The sequence below is a fragment of the Trachypithecus francoisi genome, unplaced genomic scaffold, assembly GCF_009764315.1.
Source record: "Trachypithecus francoisi isolate TF-2019V2 unplaced genomic scaffold, Tfra_2.0 Lachesis_group10, whole genome shotgun sequence".
Lineage (NCBI taxonomy): Eukaryota > Metazoa > Chordata > Mammalia > Primates > Cercopithecidae > Trachypithecus > Trachypithecus francoisi.
In genome coordinates this window covers 52534829-52558043 of record NW_022681455.1, presented here as the reverse complement: position 1 = coordinate 52558043, position 23215 = coordinate 52534829, and the positions used below count along the sequence as shown (strand labels likewise).

The 23215-nt window shown below is 38.8% G+C and overlaps 1 protein-coding gene across 2 annotated transcripts in view; it reads right to left on the bottom strand.

Moving 5' to 3' along the window:
- Window positions 1-23215, bottom strand: part of EFHC1 (EF-hand domain containing 1) — an 84065-nt gene that overhangs the window by 33463 nt on the left and 27387 nt on the right. For both annotated transcript variants that reach the window (XM_033217430.1, XM_033217431.1), the window contains exons 4-6: window positions 13793-13942; window positions 12358-12550; window positions 525-745 (exon numbers count right to left, since the gene is read on the bottom strand). In XM_033217430.1, the coding sequence (XP_033073321.1) occupies window positions 525-745; window positions 12358-12550; window positions 13793-13942 (564 nt within the window). The remainder of the gene's footprint in view (window positions 1-524; window positions 746-12357; window positions 12551-13792; window positions 13943-23215) is intronic.

Below are 23215 nucleotides of genomic sequence, written 5' to 3'. Positions count from 1 at the left end.
CCCGGTTTTTGTATTTTTGGTAGAGACAAGGTTTCACCACGTTAGCTAGGCTGGTCTCTAACTCCTGACTTCAAGTAATCTGCCTGCCCTGGCCTCCCACAGTGCTGGATTACAGTCGTGAGCCACTGTGCCTGGCCAGAAAATATATATGTTATTTATTTACCAAAATAAAATAGACAACAAATTGCCCTTCAGAAAGTTTACTCTGATTGGCTTTCCCATAAACAGTATATGAAAATTCCCATTTCTTCATATAGGGCAAACACTGAATATCGTGAATCTTTTAAAATTGAACAGATGCAAAAACATCATTATTTTCATTCTATTTCATTGATTATCAGTTACATTAAGGGTCTTTTCATAATTTTTTTGCCATTTGTATTTCTTCTTTTGTGAACAACTGTATTACATATACTTTGTCCATTATTTATCGAATATTTGCATAGAAGTCTTTTTTCTTTTTCTTAAATTTCTACCTCAAAAAATTAGTTTTCTCACCACACTAAGAAGTACTATCTGATTACCTGTTTTACCGGAGGTGGTTCCTGCTTGTTCACATCAATACGTGGTAAATCAGTGATTCCAAACTTCTCTTTGTAATACCGTCGAGTAAATGGATCACAATCATAAATGAAGAAAGTTCTTCCAAGGACAGTGAGTGACTTCCCAACAATGAAGTCTTTAGCAGTATACCATTCCAACACTTCTTGGTCAGAGATTTCCAGCACACACTGAGGGAAATTCTCTAATATAAGATGGTGTTAGAGAGAAAAGAAGAAGGAATGAGCGTGTCAAGAAAGACTTGACACACAACAACCATTCTTGAGAACCTGAGGGAGTGCAGTCTTTTGCTCTGGTCAAGAGTCAGGGTCTCCCCTACATTCCCACTAGGACACATGGCTGTGTATTTCCATCTGTTGATAGGACACATACATAATAAAGTTTTTGTAAAGTCTCTCTCCCATATTCAGCTCAAACTATCACTACAAATCACTAATTTCAGCAAATTAATGCTTAGAAGAAATCACTACAGGAGGAAAGAACAAATGTCCTTCTATAAGGGTAAAGTCTTAGGTCTAGGAAAGATCAAAGTCATTCAGCTCAACTTCCCACCTGTTTATCCATTCATCCAACAATTACTAGTGACCATTATGTACTAGGTGAACTGCTAAACACTGGGATTACAATAATTAACACTGTAGATACAATTCCTGACTTCATGGAGAAAATATTCTGTTTAGGGAGACAGATACTAAAAAATTATATAAATAATGGTTTCATTTCAGTTGTAATCACTGCTGTTAGGACACTGTAAGCTAGTCCTAGAGATAGGAGGCAGGGACAGTCAATGAGATGATGACAATAATCCATTCATGTGGGAATAAATAATTTCCAAATGTAGAATCAATCTTGCATTTGTGAAATAATTCCAGTCCTGTCTTACTGTTTCATGAGAACTAAGAATTAACTTGTTTAAGATTGATTCCCTGGGCTGGACACGGTGGCTCACACCTGAAATCCCAGCACTTTGGGAGGCTGAGGTGGGTGGATCACGAGGTCAAGAGATCGAGACCATCCTGGCCAACATGGTGAAACCCCGTCTCTACTAAAGATATAAAAAATTAGCCAGGTATGGTGGTGGGCACCTGTAGTCCCAGCTACTTGGGAGGCTGAGGCAGGAGAATCGCTTGAACCTGGGAGGCAGAGGTTGCAGTGAGCCGGGATTGTCCTCCAGTCTGGCGACAGAGTGAGACTCTGTCTCAAAAAAAAAAAAAAGAAACCAAAAAAAAAAAAGGTTGATTACCTGCAGCTTGGCATCCAAGGAAATCTTAAGAGTCAATCAGTTCTAGTAGAGTGCCACATCCCATAGTTGTAACCACAAAGCTTTGGCACAGAACCCTGATCACAACGGGGATGAAAAGTAGGCTGATGTTCTCCTAACTGGTAATTACTAAGATTGAAAAACAGGAATAAGGCTAACTTTCTGCTATAACAGGCATAAAATTTGAACTCCGGCCCTTGATCATGGCAAAGGAGGGCCTGCTATTTCCCTAATAATGCATCTTATTAATAAAAGTTCTACAGTCCAAGGGATCCTTCTCCCTATGTCTGCTCCCAACCCTACTACCTCCCTTTGAGCATCCCCAGGAAGTGATGGGCAATGGGTGACACAGCTTCTGACTATATGAACTTCCCTTAGTATACAATATTCCAGCAGATCTGGTATATGTATGTGTGCTGTCCAGTCATCTGCCTTTGTTTGCTCAACAAATTATTTTTTCATATAATGCTGGATCTGGTTTACTGATATCTTGTTTAGGATTTTTGCATATATCTTCTTAAGTGAGAATGACTGTAGTTTTTCTTTCTCATGGTGACTTTGGTTTCACTGGCCTTTTTAAATGAAAGAATTAGGAAGTTTTCCTTCTCTCTAAAAGGGTTTGTGTTAAGCTTAGAATTATCTGTTCTTTAAATATTTGTCAAAAATCTTCGGCCGGGCGCGGTGGCTCAAGCCTGTAATCCCAGCACTTTGGGAGGCCGAGACGGGCGGATCACGAGGTCAGGAGTTCGAGACCATCCTGGCTAACACGGTGAAACCCCGTCTCTACTAAAAAATACAAAAAAAAAAGCTAGCCGGGCGAGGTGGCTGGCGCCTGTAGTCCCAGCTACTCGGGAGGCTGAGGCAGGAGAATGGCGTAAACCCGGGAGGCGGAGCTTGCCGTGAGCTGAGATCCGGCCACTGCACTCCAGCCTGGGCGACAGAGCGAGACTCCGTCTCAAAAAAAAAAAAAAAAATCTTCTGTAAAATTATCTGGATCTGCTGGCTTTTTTGTGGGAAATGTTTAAACTAAGTCTATTCTTTTAATGTTGAAGATATTTGGTTTTCTATTTCTTCATAAACAAGTTACACTTTTTTAAAACTGCTCATTTTGGCTGGGCACGGTGGCTCACACCTGTAATCCCAGCACTTTGGGAGGATGAAGTGGGCGGATCACGAGGTCAAGAGATCAAAACCATCCTGGATAACACAGTGAAACACCGTCTCTACTAAAAATACAAAAGAAAAAAAAATTAGCTAGGTGTGGTGGCACGCGCCTGTAGTTCCAGCTACTCTGGAGGCTGAGGCAGGAGAATGGCATGAACCCGGGAGGCGGAGCTTGCAGTAAGCCCAGATCACGCCACTGCACTCCAGCCTAGGTGACAGAGCGAGTCTCCATCTCAAAAACAAAAACAAACAAAAAACTGCTCATTTTACCTAGGTTTTTAAGTTTATTGGCATAAAGTTGTATTATTCTTTTATTTTATGTTTAATAGTTATGGCATTTTAAAGAATGCTTCTTTTTTTTTTTTTTTTTGAGACAGAGTCTTGCTCTGTTGCCCAGCCTGGAGCGCAGTGGCGATCTTGGCTCACTGTAACCTCTGCCTTCCAGGTTCAAACGATTCTCCTGCCTCAGCCTCCCAAGTAGCTAGCACTACAGGTGTGTGCCACCACGCTGGGCTAATTTTTGCATTTTTAGTAGAAATGGAGTTTCACCACATAGCTAGGCTGGTCCCAACTCCTGACCTCAAGTGATCTGCCTGCCTTGGCCTCCCAAAGTGCTGGGATTACAGGTGTGAGCCACTGTGCCTGGCCTCTTCTTTTATTTTTAATATTGTGTATATGTGTCTTCTTTTGTTTATCCCTTCATAAATCTTGTCTATAGTTTGTCATTTTATTAGTCCTTTCAAGGAAATGACTTTTGACTTGACAAACCTTCTCTGTTACCTTTGTTTTCAATTTCATTATTTTCAGACTCTTATTTTATGATTTCCTTCCTTTTAATTTCTTAATATTTTAATTTTTAAATTCTTTAGATTTCTAACTTTTTAAGAAATATGCCTAACTTATTGTCATCTTTCTTCTTAGTAAGCATTTAAAGCTATATATTTTCCTCCAAGTACGTCTTTTTTTTTTCAGAGTTTTAAGAGTCTTTGCTACCATTCAGTTCTAGGTATTTTCTGACAATACTTTTTTTAACTCATGGGTTATTTGAAAATACGCTTTTCGGCCGGGTGCGGTGGCTCAAGCCTGTAATCCCAGCACTTTGGGAGGCCGAGACGGGCAGATCACGAGGTCAGGAGATCGAGACCATCCTGGCTAACACTGTGAAACCCCGTCTCTACTAAAAAATACAAAAAACTAGCCGGGCGAGGTGGCGGGCGCCTGTAGTCCCAGCTACTCGGGAGGCTGAGGCAGGAGAATGGTGTGAACCCGGGAGGCAGAGCTTGCAGTGAGCTGAGATCCGGCCACTGCACTCCAGCCTGGGCGACAGAGCAAGACTCCGTCTCAGAAAAAAAAAAAGAAAAGAAAATATGCTTTTCAATTTCCAAATACATGGTTTTTTTCACGTTATGTTTCCAAAAGTGACTTCTAACTTAATTTTGTTGAAATCAGAAAGTATGGTATACAATAGCTAGCCTTAAAAATTCTTAAGACTGATTTTTACAGATATTTGTGTTTGAAAAGAATAATCTTCTAGGTGTTGGGTAAGTATATACACATTTATTAAATGAATAATAATTATGTTATTCAAGTCTTATATATGTTTATTGGTTTGTCTTTTTGATCTAATAACTATTGAAAGAAATGTTTTAATGGCTCAAACTATTATGGTGTATTTTTCCAGTCTCATTGAATAATGGTGCTATGAATTTTTCCTATATTTTGAATCCATGTTATTAACTGCATTTAAGTTTAGAATCATTATATTTTCCTAGTAAATAAAATATTCTTGCAATAGGTAATGATCCTCTTCATGTCAATCAAAGCTTTTTGCCCAAATGTCTATTTGTATTATACTAATATAGCTTCATCAGTTTTTATACTTCATCAGTTTCTTTTGATACTTATTTGTCTGTCTTTTTAAAGATATGTGCCTATACCTTAAGTATGTCTTTAAAAACGCTTTTATATATTGTTGGTGGGAGTGTAAATGAGTTCAACCACCATGGAAAGCAGTGTGGTGATTCCTCAAAGAGCTAAAAACAGAACTACCCATTCGACCCAGCAATCGCATTACTGGGTATATCCCCAAAGGAAGATAAATCATTCTATCATAAAGAAATGCAAGTGTATGTTCACTGCAGCACTATTCACAATAGCAAAGACATAGAATCAACCTAAATGCCCATCAGTGACAGACTGGATAAAGACAATGTGGTATATATACACCATGGAATGCTATGCAGCCATAAAAAAGAATGAGATCATGTCCTGTGCAGGAACATGGATGCAGCTGAAGGCCATTATCTTTAGCAAACTAATGCAGGAACAGAAAATCAAGTACCACATGTTCTCACTCATAAGTGGAAGCTAAATGATGAGAGCACATGGACACACGGGAAGGAACAATATACACTGGGGTCTATTGGAGGGTGAAGGGTGGGAGGAGGGAGAAGATCAGGAAAAATAACTGATGGGTACTAGGCCTAACAACTGGGAGACAAAATAATCTGTACAACAAACCCCCATGACACAAGCTCACCTATAAAACAAACCTGCACATGTACCCCTGAACTTAAAAGTTAAAAAAACAACATTTTTCAAAACTTGTTATGTATTTAATCCTATCACCCTTTCCTATGCTATTACTGTAATACATTTTGGTTCTAGTTTGATATTTTTAACTCTCACAAATTCAATATTGTTCTTTTAATTTGTATAGTTAATAATTATTTAGATTTACCCACACTTTGCTATTTTCTTTATTCATGACTTCTTCTATCTTAGACCTTACTTCTGCAATCATTTTCTTTCCATTTGAAGTATACTCTAGAATTTTCCCAGTAAGGGTCTGTTGTTAGTAACATCTGTTTGCCTGGAAATGTATTTCACCTTCTTCCTGAAAGACAGTTTCTCTAGGCATTAAATTCCATTTTTTCTCAGCATTCTGAAGATATTATTTCACTGTCTTCTGGTAATCACTGTTGCTATGGAAGTCAGCTGTCATTCTAACTGCCATCCTGTATGGGTTCCCTTTTTATTTGGAGCTGCTTTCATGATCTTTTTGAATCTAGTGTTCTTACATTTGACTATGACATATCTAGATATGAATTTATATTTTTACTACTTTACTGAGGTGTAATTGACTACAATAAGCTGCACATTTTTAGAGTATACAATTTTGATGTTGCTTGACATATGTATTTACCTGTGAAACCATCATTACAATCAAAACAATAAACATACCTATCACATCCAAAAGTCTCCTCATGCCCTTTTATAATCTAACTCTCCTTCTCACCATCCTCATGCAATCGTTGATCTATTTTACTTATTTAGATTGTGTTTTCAATAATTTTACAACAATGGAATTATAAGGCATGTATTTTTGTCTGAATTCTTTCTCTTAGCATAGTTACTTTGAGATTCATTCATGTTGTTTCATACATCAATAATTGCTTTATTTTCAGTAGTATTCCAAAGTACTGATATACAATAATTGTTTATTCACTAACTGTTGATAGACATTTGCATTCTTTCCAACTTTTGGCTATTACAAAAAAAGCTGCCATAAACATTCACGTAAGTTTCTTTGTGGACATAGGTTTTCCTTTCTCTTGGCAAATACCCAAGAAAAGAATGGCTGGTTTGTATGGTAGATATATAAGCAATTTGAAAAACAAACCGTCATGCTATTTTTCAAAGTGGTTATTTCAGTTTACCTTCCACTAGCAGTGTATGAAATTTTCAGCCGCTTTACATCCTAGTCAACACTTGGTATGGTCAGTCTTTTTAATTTTGGACATTCTAGTAGGTATACAGTAGTATCTTACATGGTTTTAATTTGCATTTCTCTAATAAGTAACTATGCTAAATGTCTTTTTGTGTGCTAACTTGTCATACATGCATGCTTTTGCTGAGGTATCTATTCTAATCCTTTACCTATTTTTTTTTTTGAGAGAGTCTTGCTCTGTCGCCCAGGCTGGAGTGCAGTGGCCAGATCTCAGCTCACTGCAAGCTCCGCCTCCCGGGTTTACGCCATTCTCCTGCCTCAGCCTCCCCAGTAGCTGGGACTACAGGCGCCCGCCACCTCGCCCGGCTAGTTTTTGTATTTTTTAGTAGAGACGGGGTTTCACCGTGTTAGCCAGGACGGTCTTGATCTCCTGACCTCGTGATCCGCCCGTCTCGGCCTCCCAAAGTGCTGGGATTACAGGCTTGAGCTACCGCGCCCGGCCACCTATTTTTTTTTTATTTGGGTTGTTTTACTAAGTTTTAAGAGCCACTTTATATATCCTATGACAAGTACCTTGTCAAATATGTTTTACAAATATTTTTCCCAATCTTTAGCTTCTCCTTTCACTTTCCTAACAGTGTCTTTTGGAAAGCAAAACTTTTGTTATTTATTTATTTATTTATTTATTTTTAAATTTTAGACTCAGGGGGTACATGTGCAGGTTGGTTACACAGGTATATTATATGATGCTGAAGTCTGAGCTTCTATTGATCCTGTCACCCAAATAGTGAACAGAGTACCTGATAGGTAGTTCTTCAACCCTTGCCCCCTCCCCTACTTCTTTCTTTTGGAGTCCCCCGTGTCTATTGCTCCTATCTTTGTGTCCATGTGTACCCAGTGTTCTGTTTCTGTGTTAATTCACTTAGTATAATGGCCTCTACCTGCATCTACATTGCTGCAAAGAACATGATTTTATTTTTTATGGCCATATAGTGTATTCCATGGTGTATATGTACCATTAATACATTTTCTTTATCCAATCCACCAATGATGGGCACCTGCGTTGATTCCATGTCTTTGCTATTGTGAATAGTGCTGCAATAAACAGGAGTGCAAATATCTTTTGGATAGAACAATTTATTTTCTTTTGGGTATATACCTAATAATGGGATTGGTGTAGTTCTATTTTTGGAGAAATCTCCAAACTGCTTTCCTCAGGGGCAGAACTAGTTTACATTCTCATCAACAGTGTATAAGCATTCCCTTTTCTCTGCAACCCTGCCAACATCTGTTATTTTTTGACTTATTAATAATAGCCATTCTGACTGGTATGATTGCATCCCACTGATGATTAATGATGTTGGGCATTTTAAAAATGTTTGTTGTCCATGAGTATGTTTTCTCTTGAGAAGTGTCTGTTCATGTTCTTTGCCTACTTTTCAATGGGGTTATTTGGTTTTTTTCTTGTTGATTTAAGTTCCTTATAGATTCTGGATATTAGACATTTGTGAAATGCACTGTTTCAAATATTTTTTCCCATTCTGTAGGCTGTCTGTTTCCTCTGTTGATAGTTTCTTTTGCTATGCAGAAGCTCTTTAGTTTAATTAGGTCCCAATTGTCAATTTTTGTTTTGATTACATTTGCTTTTTTTCCCCCCTGTTCTGAGACAGGGTCTCACTCTGTCATCCAGGTCTACGATCCATTTGGGGTTAACTTTTATGTATGGTGAGGTAAGGATTGAAGTTTATACATTTATTTACTTTTGCATATGGCTATTGAATTGTTCCAGCACATTTTGTTAAAAAGACAATCATTTCTCCACCTAATTGCTTTTTTACCTTTGTCAAAAATCAAATGACCTCATATGTGTGCATCTATTTCTGGACAGTGTATTCTATTTCATTGATCTGTATGTTGATCTCATCAGATTGTAAAGTCTTCGCAATATGGGGCTTATAGCAGTTTCAGATCTCCATTGCCTAGCATGGTGTTTCCTTCATCTATATGGATGTTCGATTATTATTATTTGAATGATTAAGTGAGCCAATAAAGATGCACAGAAAGTGAGGAAAAACATTCAACTTTCTGGAACACTAAAGGTCCAAGGGGTGTTCAAGATTCACCTCACAGGCAAGGGCAAGATCAAACTATGAAAGCCACTCTGAAGGATAACTGACATATTTAGACTTTCAGAACCTGGTTCCTTGGGTTCAAGAGCTGAGTAGAAAGCTTTTGGTAAACCAAAAAATGTCCCATTTTGACATTACCTGCCACCTATTGGTAATATGCAATTGTCCTTGACAAAGAAATAACTTCCAGAATTTCTGATATTTTAACTTCATCCATTATAAATATATAATTTTGATTCATCTTAGCTACTTAACAGGAGGCCCTAGTTGAGAGGACTTTTGAAAGTTACTCCCACAATTTCCTATTACTGTCTAACACAAACTCTGCCCAGCCACCATCTGTTGGACGCCCCCAAACATGCCATACTTGTTCCTAATTCCCAACCTTTGTTCTTGTTCTTCTTTCCAGTGTGCCCTTTGTTCTCTGCCATTCTAAATCTGGGTCCAATCCCAGCACTTTCACAAAGACTTCTTTAGTTTTTCAGGCCCACACCTTTCTCCTTCTGACCTCTGTCTGCATGACTTAACTAATTACATAATCAGATAATCTGGTATACTCATGTTATTACTTAACAGCTTTATGTATTTTATATGCCTTGTCTTCTTAATGATACTAGAAATGACTGAAAGATAGGATTCTAGGAATGGGAGTTACATTTTGTCCTCCATAACACTTAACACGTGAAATGGTTCCCATAGAAGTTACTTACCTCTTGTTTAATTGAATTTAATAAAAATCACCCATTGGATAAATGCCTTTGGGAGTCAGTTAGACATCATTTTTTTAACACTACCATTCTAGTTAAAGGAATTATGTAGCTGATGGAAACATAGCCTTTTCTGTACCTCATGACTGATACCTTTTTTTTCTTTTTTTGAGATGGAGTCTTGCTCTGTTGCCCAGGCTGGAGTGAAGTGGCACAGTCTCCGCTCACTGCAGCCTCTGTCTCCTGGGTTCAAGCAATTCTCCTGCCTCAGCCTCCTAAGTATCTGGGACTACAGGCACCTGCCACCATGCCCAGGTAATTTTTGTATTTTTTAGTAGAGACGGGGTTTCATCATGTTGGCCAGACTGGTCTTCAACTCCCGACCTCAGGTGATCCTCCTGCCTTGGCCTCCCAAAGTGATGGGATTATAGGCACGAGCCACAGCATCCAGCCTGTTTCCTACTTTTGAAAAGAACCCTATATATGTCACCAGGTTGCCTCTCCACGCAACTTTGATAAAAATTTTTAATTGGGAAATTATAGAAGAGGATAATTATATATTAAGTTTTCAATATAGGTCACATTGATAAGGCAGAGACAAATCTGGAATCTGTCATTTAAAGGGATTTAGTTTCAGTGAGACTTTTCATGCCACCTTTAATATATTCCTATTCATTTTCTTTATCTATTGTAAATCTAATGTTTGTTAGCTCCAAACTGACTGATTTCAGGCTTGTTTAAGCATTCTTAAAGGCCAAAATTAGTATATTAGTCCCATTGTCACTGAACTCTAAGATGGTTCTATAGAGAACTGATTATAAGAATATGTATAGTAGGTAGAAGCCAAACTATGTTGAACTAGGGCACAGATCCAGTTGTTTCTACTTGAGCATACAAGTTGAATTAGCAGTTATTTTCATTTAAAATATATATATATATATAATATAAACTTTCCTAATTCTAAAATGATGACAATTTTCACTCCCTTTCATCCTTTTCCCCAATCTCATTCTCCTCCCTTCACATGCAATCATTCTAACGCAGCTATGTGACTGAATGTGTCCTATGTGTCCTATGTGTTTTGCATGTGTTACAGCATTATATATCTAATTTTATGTATTTTTCCTATACAGCATTATGTTTTAAGATCCATCCACTTGCTTTCTGGGAACATCTTGTTTACTGCTTCTAACTACTGTATATTAATCAAAATGTACCTTCACTACATTTTGCTTATCCATTCTTTCAATGATGGGAACCTCCAACTCCTTGCCCACAAATAATAATGCATTTTTTATAAAAAAGCACTGTGCAAGAGAAGCAATACATGTGGACAGGTTGAATTTAGCCTCAGACTACACGTTTATTTATAACCTCTAATGAAGACAAACTTCTTGCTTAATACCTGAAATTTCTTTTTCTTTCTTTTTTTTTTTTTTTTTGAGATGGAGTCTCGCTCTGTTGCCCAGGCTGGAGTGCAGTGGCGTGATCTTGGCTCACTGCAACCTCCAGTTCCCAGGTTCAAACAATTCTCCTGCCTCAGCCTCCTGAGAAGCTGGGACTACAGGCGCCCACCACCACGCCCAGCTAATTTTTTGTATTTTTAGTAGAGACGGAGTTTCACCATGTTAGCTAGAATGGTCTCGATCTCCTGACCTCATGATCCACGCACCTCGGCCTCACAAAGTGCTGGGATTACAGGAGTGAGCCATCGTGCCCAGCCCCAATACCTGAAATTTCTTATATCCTAATTCCCAAAAAATATAGTAAAAAGAAAAAAAATCAATGAACACATTTACAGAATTCTGTCAGCCACCCAAACATGAGAGTTGTCAGTCATTACATGTGACCAAGATGACATTATTCTAAGTGAAATATAAAAACTACTAGAACAATAACTAAAGCAAGCCTACTCATCCCAGGAAACAGTGAACAGCAGATATCTGTTGCCATTTTGTTGCACTGCCACTCTCAAACATGGTAGGTAACTTTTTTTCTTTTTCTTGAGATAGGGTCCCACTCTGTTGCCCAGGCTGAAGTGCAGCAGCACAATCACAGCTCACCGCAGCCTTGACCTCCCAGGCTCAGATGATCCTACCACCTCAGCCTCCCAAGTAGCTGGGAATACAGGTATGCGGCACCAAGCACAGCTAATTTTTGTATTTTTTGTAGAGATGGGGTTTCATCACATTGCCCAGGCTGGTCTCAAACTCTTAGGCTCGAGCAATCCACCCATTTCAGCCTCCCAAAGTGCTGGGATTACAGGAGTGTGCCATCGTGCCCAGCCCATGCTAGGTAATTTTAAACCAGCAAAGAATGAGCTGGGTTTGACACAATGGACCTCACCTCTATGAGACACAGACATGCCTTTTCCAATCTCAAGTTAAACCACATAGAAACTTCCTGTTTAGGAAGTAGTTGAAGTGAGGAGCAAAGTCAAGAAAGCATATAAAGAAAGGCTAAGCTTTCGTTCATATCCTTGAATGAAAACAAGCCTGTTTGAAAAATGCATTAAAAATCTAATATTAAATCGTTTCAGTTCAGAAACTTTGCTCTACTGCACTTTAAATAAACCCCCCACTGTTGTTTTGGTTTTGTTTCCTTGACCTGGGTACCAGACTGTCTTGGGGACATGCCTGGACCAAGGGGCAAGTAAAGGAGGAAAGCTGTGGGAAGCCATTTTCTGAGCATCTAAGCAAAAATAGCTAGAGGCTTCCAAGTATAAACGAATTATGGATACTGATTAACTCCTTTAAGAACCTAAAAATATCCCAAGTAACAGAGAATAAACTGAATCAAACATACTTGCATTTTCCACCAAAACTTTGGGCATACGCTGGCGGTTCATTAGGAGTGGGAAAGGATCTCTTCCATCATTCCGTTCGTGGACCTCTCGAATTTCCACCGTATCATCCATAAGATAGTAATGAATGATGTAGGTCCGACATTCACCATATATGCTGTCTGTATCATCCCAGATAGCATAAAATCGAAGGACCTTTGAAGAATCCAAAGTAGTGACTCAAGAATCTTAAAAGTAGGGAGTTCAACTTGACTACTTTGGCAATTATGTATCAATGATGAAAAGATTAGCTGGAAAGACTATGAAGTAATTTCAGATGGGGTAAATTGAAAAAAAAAAGAAATAACAAAGATACTAAAACATCTGAAATTATGTACCATATATCAGCAGCCGGAAATAAATAATAGGATTATAAGTTTGTACCAGAAAAGAGCTCACTTTGATCCAAAATATTAGTCAGTGAAAGAGAAGCTAAATTAAAAGAGCAATGAAGTTCTTTACATAGTGGTTTATAAATACTAAGAAAGGTATATGTGAATATAGTACATATATAATTAGTATAGAAAAAATGTTTATTTATTAACCAGTCTTTTTTTGGTCCCATCAACACATATCTTCTAGCAACAATATAAACACAATCTTTTTTTTTTTTTTGCTAGGCTTCTTCAAATCATGGGAATAAACGAAATCTTTAAATACAAAATAATAACAGATATATGACTGATATGAATAAAATCCTTAAAAGACCATGCTAGTGCTAGTTTACATTTTCTGAACTAAAAGGGGTTAAATGTCTAAAGAAAAGGAACAGCAAAGAAGCACTGAGGGTGATCTCTTCCTTTTCTCTCTCCCTTTAGTACAGAAAGGAAAGGATTTAAATCTGCTTATACACATCAGCTCACAAGGGAGAGGATTAGGAAGGTTGGAACAGAGTTGGAAAATGCTCAGAACATTCTGGACTCCAATATTAATATAACATTTAACAACGAAGCATCTGTAGTGGGGTTTCTGTGAAATTAAACATTTTAACATTAGAACCTACATATATGCATATTTTTGAAATTTCCCAATAATCGATTTATGGTTTCCCAAAGGAGTCTATGAAATTAGCTCATTTTAAGTGAAAAAATTTTCAATTGGAAACGTAAGGTGGGAAGCAGATGTAGCTCAGGAATTGTTTTGAGATTTAAATGTTTGGTGGGATTCACAAAACAACTCCGCAACTCCACAATCTTCTTTGGATCTCCATATGAAATGCAGGCATTCCTGTACCTGTAACCCTCGATGAAAGCAGAAAGACAGTACTGTGTCCCAACAGTTCAATTATAGCTGTAATGTTTTAAAATAGTTACCAATACAGCTACCCAAACCTTTTGCCAATAAGTATAGGTCACATTTGGAAATAAGTAAGCCTACTGCAGTTCCTCTGTCACTTACCTGTTTGTCAAAGGTGAGAAATTGCTTGAGTTGATCAAAGTCTGATGGGGTGACATACTTACGAAGAGGCTGTTTTCGGAGTTCGGTGTAAGGATCAAGAGCCATCTTCTCTGGTGGATTTAATTCAATTCCTTGGCTTTCTAAAAATACCTAAATAATTGAAAGTTAACAATGATCATCTTTCTTAGAGCTTTTTAGAGTAAGTTATAAACTGATGATATAAAAATAAGTGTATGGGCCAGGCACTGTGGCTCAGGCCTACAATCTCAGCACTTTGGGAGGCTGAGGTAGGAGGACTCCTGAAACGCAGGAGTTCACAACCAGCCTGAGCAACATACTGAGACCCTGTTTCTACAAGAAAATTTAAAAGTTAGACTGGTTTGACGGCATTTGCCTGCAGTCCAGGCTACTCAGGAGGCTGAAGTGAGTGTACCGCTTGAGCTCAGGAGGTTGAGGCTGCAATGAGCCATGATCATGACATTGCACTCCAGCCTGCATGACAGCAAGACCCTGCCTCAAAAAAACAAAAAAAGAAAGACAAAGTGTAATCATGATTTCTATGCCATTGCTCAAGTTAAACATTAGTTTGCTGCTTGAGCACATGTAAGCTGTATTAAGTTTCCAACTGAGCCAACTCCATAATGCAGATAATAATCAGGAGTTACTTGAAGTATTTTATATTGTTATATTGCTAGGTATTTGCTAAGCTAGTTGGGATGCACAATGGCAAAATAACTGTTTTCAAATATGAATTTAAATCAAATTTAGTTAGGTGCCTGTAACAGAGTAAGTCTTAGGATTGCTTACTTCCATATATCTGGAACCTAACCATGGTTTCAAACAATATGTAATTCCTATTAGGTCTGAAGGCAAGCTGCACAATGGCCAAGTTAGGCTGAAATCATATTCCCAATTTTCTAATTCACTTAAAACAAATACTGTATATGATTAAGTCCCTTCCCCTCACCAAAGAAGAAAAAAACAAAAGCATACCCACTGGTTATATTAGACCAGAAAACATTTTAGCAAAATAGGAAAGACAAACCAAGTGCTCAGATTTCACCAGACATTCCTGAAAGGGAAGTGAAAAAGCAAACAACTTGGAAAACATATTTCAGGATATCGTCCGCAAAAAATTCCTCAACCTCACCAGAGAAGCCAACAATCAAATTAAGGAAATACAAAGAATCCTGCAAGATTCTACACAAGGAGATCATCCCCAAGCCACAGAATCATCAGATTTTCAAAGGTCAAAATGAAAGAAAGAACGTTAAAAGCAGCTACAGAGAAAGGGCAGGTCACGTACAAAGGGAACCCCATCAGGCTAACACTGGACTTCTCAGATGAAACCCTACAAGCCAGAAGAGATTGGGGGCCTATATTCAACATTCTTAAAGAAGAAAAATCTTCAACCAAGAATTTCATATCTAACCAAACTAAGTTTCTTAGCAAAGGAGAAATAAGATCCTTTTCAAATAAGCAAATACTGAGAGAGTTCATTACCACCAGACCCGCCTTACAAGAGATCTTAAAAGGAACACTAAATAAGGAAAGAAAAGGCCATTACCAGCCAATACAAAACACACTTAAGTACACAGACCAGTGACACTATAAAGCAACCACAAACATGCCAGCATAATAACCAGCTTATAACACAATGACAGGATCAAATCCACACATATCAATACTAAACTTAAATATAAATGGGCTAAAGGCCCCATTTAAAAGGCACAGAGGACAGGTATGGTGGCTTATGCCTGTAATCCCGTTACTTTGGAAGGCAGAGGTGGGTGGATCACTTGAGGTCAGGAGTTTAGGACCAGCCTGGCCAACATGGTGAAACCCTGTCTCTGCTAAAAAATACAAAAATTAGCCAGGCATGGTGGTACACACCTGTAATCCCAACTACTAGGGAGGCTGAGGCAGGAGAATCACTTGAACCCATGAGGCAGAGTTTGCAGTAAGCTGAGATCACACCACTGCATGACAGCCTGGGTGACAAAGTGAGATTCTGTCTCAAAAAAAAAAGAAAAGAAAAGAAAAAAAAACTAAACAAAACAAAAGACTGAAAACAAAACACAGAATAACAAGCTGGATAAAAAAGGAAGACCCAATGGTATGCTGTCTTCAAGAGACCTATCTCACACCCAAAGGCTCAAAATAAAGGGATAGAGGAAAATCTACCAAGTAGATGGAAAATAGAAAAAAACAGGGGTTGTGGTCCTAATTTCAGACAAAATAGACTTTAAACCAACAAAGATCAAAAAAGACAAAGAAGGGCATTGTATAATGGTAAAGGATCCAACTCAACAACAAAAAAACCCTAACTATGCTAAATACATATGCACCCAACATAGGAACACCCAGATTCAAAAAACAAGTTCCTGGAGATCTAAAACGAGACTTAAACTCCCACACAACAGCAGTAGGAGACTTTAACACTTCCCTGACAGTATCAAACAGATCATTGAGGCAGAAAATTAACAAAGATATTCAGGACCTAACTCAACATCGGACCAAATGAATCTGACCGACCTCTACAGAACTTTCCACCCAAAAACAACAGAGTATACATTATTCTCATCAGCACATGGCACATATTCTAAAATCAACCACATAATCAAACAGAAAACAATTATCAGGAAATACAAAAGAATCAAAATCATAGCAAACACACTCCCAGATGACAGCATAATAAAAATAGAAGTCAAAACTAAAAAAAAACAACAACAACAACAAAAAAAAACACTCAAAACCATGCAATTACATGGACATTAAACAATCTGCTCCTGAATGACTTTTGGGTAAATAATGAAACTAAGGCAGAAATCAAGAACTTCTTTGAAAGTAATGAGAACAAAGATACAACATACCAGAATCTCTGTGACACAGCTAAGGCAATATTAAGACGGAAATTTATAGCACTACATGCCCATGTCAAAAAGTTACATGTCAAATTAACAACCTAATATCACAACTGAAAAAACTACAGAAGCAAGAGCAAATCAACCTCAAAGCTAGCAGAAGACAAGGAATAACCAAAATGAGAGCTGAACTGAAGGAAATCAAGATACAAAAAACCATTAAAAAGATCAATGAATCCAAGAGTTGGTTTTTATTGAAAAGATAGGCCAGTAGCTAGACTAATGTAGAAGAGAGAAGATCTAAATAAACACAATTAGAAACAACAAAGAGGATGTTACGACTGACGTCACAGAAACATAAGCAACCATCAGAGAATATAATGAACACCTGTATGCAAACACACTAGAAAACCTAGAAGAGATGGATAAATTCCTGGACACATACACCCTCCCAAGACTGAACTAGGAAGAAACTGATTCCCTGAACAGACCAATAACAAGCTCTGAAATTTAATCAGTAATCAATAGCCTATAAACCAAAAAAGACCCAGAGCCAGATGGATTCACAGTTGAATTCTATCAGATATACAAAAAAGAGCTGGTACTATTCTTTTTTTTTTTTTTTTTTTGAGATGGAGTCTTGCTCTGTCGCCCAGATTGGAGTGCAGTCGCGCTATCTCGGCTCGCTGCAAGTTCCGCCTCCCAGGTTCATGCCATTCTCCTGCCTCAGCCCCCTGAGTAGCTGGGACTACAGGCGCCTGCCACCATGCCTGGCTAACTTTTTGTAATTTTAGTAGAGATGGGGTTTCACCATGTTAGCAAGGATGGTCTTGATCTCCTGACCTCATGATCCACCCACCTCGGCCTTCCAAAGTGCTGGGATCACAGGTGTGAGCCACCGTGCCTGGCCAAAAGCTGGTACTATTCTTACAGAAAATATTCCAAAAAGTTGAGGAGGAAGGATTCCTCTCTAACTCATTCTATGAGGCCAGCATCATTCTGATACCAAAACCTGGCGGAAACACAACAGAAAAAGAAAACTTCAGGCCAATATATTTGATGAAAATCGATGCAAATATACTCAACAAAATATTTGCAAACCGAATCCAGAAGCACATCAAAAAGGTAATCCACCACAATCAAGTAGGCTTCATTCCCAGGTGCAAAGTTGGTTCAACATATGCAAATCAATAAATGTGATTCATCACATAAACAAAACTGGAGACAAAAACCACATGATTATCTCAATTGCTATAGAAAAGACTTTGGATAAAATTCAGTATCCCTTAATGAGAAAAACTCTCAATAAACTAAGTAGGAGAGGTTCCAAGATGGCCGAATAGGAACAGCTCCAGTGTGAAGCTCCCAGTGTGAGTGATGCAGAAGACGGGTGATTTCTGCATTTCCAACTGAGGTACCGGGTTCATCTCACTGGGGCTTGTCAGACAGGGGGTGCAGCCCACAGAGCAGGGCAGGGCATTGCCTCACCTGGGAAGTTCAAGGGGTTGGGGAATTCCCTTTCCCAGCAAAGGGAAGCTGTGACAGATAGTATCTGGAAAATCAGACACTCCCACCCTAATACTGTGCTTTTCCAATGGCCTTAGCAAACGGTACACCAGGAGATTATATCCTGCGTCTGGCTCGGAGGGTCCCACGTCCACTGAGCCTCTCTCACTGTTAGCAAAGCAGTCTGAGATCAAACTGCAAGGTGGCAGCAAGGCTGGGGGAGGGGCATCCACCATTGCTGAGGCTTGAATAGGTAAACAAAGCAGCCGAACTGGGTGGAACCTACTGCAGCTCAAGGAGGCCTGCCTGCCTCTGACTCCACCTCTGAGGGCAGGGCATAGCTGAACAAAAGAGAGCAGAAACTTCTGCAGACTTAAACATCCCTGTCTGACAGCTTTAAAGAGAGTAGTGGTTCTCCCAGCATGGAGTTTGAGATCTGAGAACAGACAGACTGCCTCCTCAAGTGGGTCCCTGACCCCTGAGTAGCCTAACTAGGAGACACCTACCAGTAGGGGCCAACTGACACCTCATACAGCCGGGTGCCCCTCTGAGACAAAGCTTCCAGAGGAAGGATCAGGCAGCAACATCTGCCATTCTGCAATATTTGCTGTTCTACAGCCTCTGCTGCTGATACGCAGGCAAACAGGATCTGGAGTGGACCTCCAGCAAACTGCAACAGACCTGCAGCTGAGGGTCCTGACTGTTAGAAGGAAAACTAACAAACAGAAAGGACATCTACACCAAAACCCCACCTGTACGTCACCATCATCAAAGACCAAAGGTAGATAAAACCACAAAGATAGGGAGAAACCAGAGCAGAAAAGCTGAAAATTCTAAAAATCAGAGCGCCTCTTTTCCTCCAAAGGAACACAGCTCCTCGCCAGCAATGGAACAAAACTGGACAGAGAATGACTTTGACAAGTTGAGAGAAGAAGGCTTCAGACCGTCAGTAATAACAAACTTCTCTGAGCTATAGGAGGATGTTCGAACCTATTGCAAAGAAGCTAAAAACCTTGAAAAAAGATTAGATGAATGGCTAACTAGAATAAACAGTGCAGAGAAGTCCTTAAATGACCTGATAGAGCTAAAAACCATGGTACGAGAACTATGTGATGCACGCACAAGCTTCAGTAGCCAATTTGAGCATGTGGAAGAAAGGGTATCAGTGACTGAAGATCAAATGAATGAAATGAAGTGAGAAGAGAAGTTTAGAGAAAAAAAGAGTAAAAAGAAACAAACCCTCCAAGAAATATGGAATTAGGTGAAAAGACCAAATCTACATCTGATTGGTGTACCTGAAAGTGACAGGGAGAATGGAACCAAGTTGAAAAACACTCCTCAGGATATTATCCAGGAGAACTTCCCCAACCTAGTGAGGTAGGCCAACATTCAAATTCAGGAAATACAAAGAACGCCACAAAGATACTCCTTGAGGAGAGCAACTCTAAGACACATAATTGTCAGATTCACCAAAGTTGAAATGAAGGAAAAAAATGTTAAGGGCAGCCACAGAGAAAGGTCGGGTTACCCACAAAGGGAAGCCCATCAGACCAACAGCAGATCTCTCAGCAGAAACTCTACAAGCCAGAAGAGAGTGGGGGCCAGTATTCAAGATTCTTAAAGAAAATAATTTTCAACCCAGAATTTCATATCCAGCCAAACTAAGCTTCATAAGTGAGGGAGAAATAAAATCCTTTACATGCAAACAAATACTGAGAGATTTTGTCACCACCAGGCCTGCTCTACAAGAGCTCCTGAAGGAAGCACTAAACATGGAAAGGAAAAACCAGTACCACCTACTGCAAAAACATGCCAAATTGTAAAAACCCTCAATGCTAGGAAGAAACTGCATCAACCAGTGAGTAAAATAACCAGCTAACATCATAATGACAGGATCAAATTCACATATAACAATATTAACCTTAAATGTAAATGGGCTAAATGCTCAAATTAAAAGACACAGACTGGCAAATTGGATAATGACTTAAGACCCATCACTGTGTTGTATTCAGGAGACCCATCTCATGTGCAGAGACACACACAGGCTCAAAATAAAGGGATGGAGGAAGATCTACCAAGCAAATGGAAAACAAAAAAAAAGCAGGGGTTGCAATCCTAGTCTCTGATAAAACAGACTTTAAACCATCAAAGATCAAAAGAGACAAAGGCCATTACATAATGGTAAAGGGATCAATTCAACAAAAAGAGCTAACTATCCTAAATATATATGCACCCAATACAGGAGCACCCAGATTCATAAAGCAAGTCTTTAGAGACCTACAAAGAAACTTAGACTCCCACACAATAATAATGGGAAACTTTAACACCCCACTGTCAACATTAGACAGATCAACGAGACCGAAAGTTAACAAGGATATCCAGGAATTGAACTCAGCTCTGCACCAAGTGGATTCAATGCCATCCCCATCAAGCTACCAATGAGTTTCTTCACAGAATTGGAAAAAACTGATTTAAAGTTCATATGGAACCAAAAAAGACCCTGCATTGCCAAGACAATCCTAAGCCAAAAGAACAAAGCTGGAGGCATCACGCTACCTGACTTCAAACTATACTACAAGGCTACAGTAACCAAAACAGCATGGTACTGGTACCAAAACAGAGATATAGACCAATGGAACAGAACAGATTCCTAGGAAATAACACCACACATCTACAACCATCTGATCTTTGACAAACCTGACAAAAACAAGAAATGGGGAAATGATTCCCTATTTAATAAATGGTGCTGAGAAAACTGGCTAGCCATATGTAGAAAGCTGAAACTGGATCCCTTCCTTACACCTTATACAAAAATTAGTTCAAGATGGATTAAAGACTTAAATGTTAGACCTAAAATCTTAAAAACCCTAGAAGAAAACCTAGGCAATACCATTCAGGACATAGACATGGGTAAGGACTTCATGACTAAAACACCAAAAGCAATGGCAATAAAAGCCAAAATTGACAAATGGGATCTAATGAAACTAAAGAGCTTCTGCACAGCAAAAGAAACTACCATCAGAGTGGACAGGTAACTTACAGAATGGGAGAAAATTTTTACAATCTACCCATCTGACAAAGGGCAAACATCCAGAACCTACAAAGAACTTAAACAAATTTACAAGGAAAAAAATCAAACAACCACATCAAAAAGTGGGCAAAGGATATGAACAGACACTTCTCAAAAGAAGACATTTATGCAGCCAACAGACACATGAAAACTATTCCAATCAATAGAAAAAGAAGGAATCCTCCCTAACTCATTTTATGAGGCCAACATCATCCTGCTACCAAAGCCTGGCAGAGACACAACAAAAAAAAGTGAATTTTAGACCAATATCCCTGATGAACATCGACGTAAAAATCCTCAATAAAATACTGGCAAACCGAATCCAGGAGCACATCAAAAAGCTCATCCACCATGATCAAGTGGGCTTCATCCCTGGGATGCAAGGCTGGTTCAACATACGCCGCAAATCAATAAACGTAATCCAGCATATAAACAGAACCAAAGACAAAAACTACATGATTATCTCAACAGATGCAGAAAAGGCCTTTAAAATTCAGAAAGGCAGAAAATTCAGCAGTCCTTCATGCTAAAAACTCTCAATAAATTCGGTATTGATGGAACGTACCTCAAAATAATAAGAGCTATTTATGACAAACCCACAGCCAATATCATACTGAATGGGCAAAAACTGGAAAAATTCCCTTTGAAAACTGGCACAAGACAGGGATGCCCTCTCTCACCACTCTTATTCAACATAGTGTTGGAAGTTCTGGCTAGGGCAATCAGGCAAGAGAAAGAAATCAAGGGTATTCAGTTAGGAAAAGAAGAAGTCAAATTGTCCCTGTTTGCAGATGACATGATTGTGTATTTAGAAAACCCCATCGTCTCAGCCCAAAATCTCCTTAAGCTGATAAGAAACTTCAGCAAAGTCTCAGGATACAAAATCAATGTGCAAAAATCACAAGCATTCTTATACACCAGTAACAGACAAACAGAGAGCCAAATCATGAATGAACTTCCATTCACAATTGCTTCAAAGAGAATAAAATACCTAGGAATCCAACTTACAAGGGATGTAAAGGACCTCTTCAAGGAGAACTACAAACCACTGCTCAGTGAAATAAAAGAGGACACAAACAAATGGAAGAACATACCATGCTCATGGATAGGAAGAATCAATATCGTGAAAATGGCCATACTGCCCAAGGTAATCCACAGATTCAATGCCATCCCCACGAAGCTACCAATGAGTTTCTTCACAGAATTGGAAAAAACTGATTTAAAGTTCATATGGAACCAAAAAAGACCCCGCATTGCCAAGACAATCCTAAGCCAAAAGAATAAAGCTGGAGGCATCACGCTACCTCACTTCAAACTGTACTATAAGGCTATAGTAACCAAAACAGCATGGTACTGGTACCAAAACAGAGATATAGACCAATGGAACCGAACAGAGTCCTCAGAAATAATACCACACATCTACAGCCATCTGATCTTTGACAAACCTGAGAAAAACAAGAAATGGGGAAAGGATTGCCTATTTAATAAATGGTGCTGGGAAAACTGGCTAGCCATAAGTAGAAAGCTGAAACTGGATCCTTTCCTTACTCCTTATACGAAAATTAATTCAAGATGGATTAGAGACTTAAATGTTAGACCTAATACCATAAAAACCCTAGAAGAAAACCTAGGTAATACCATTCAGGACATAGGCATGGGCAAGGACTGCATGTCTGAAACACCAAAAGCTACAGCAACAAAAGCCAAAATTGACAAATGGGATCTAATTAAACTAAAGAGCTTCTGCACAGCAAAAGAAACTACCATCAGAGTGAACAGGCAACCTACAGAATGGGAGAAAATTTTTGCAATCTACTCATCTGACAAAGGGCTAATATCCAGAACCTACAAAGAACTCAAACAAATTTACAAGAAAAAAACAAACAACCCCATCAAAAAGTGGGGAAAGGATATGAACAGACATTTCTCAAAAGAAGACATTCATACAGCCAACAGACACATGAAAAAATGCTCGTCATCACT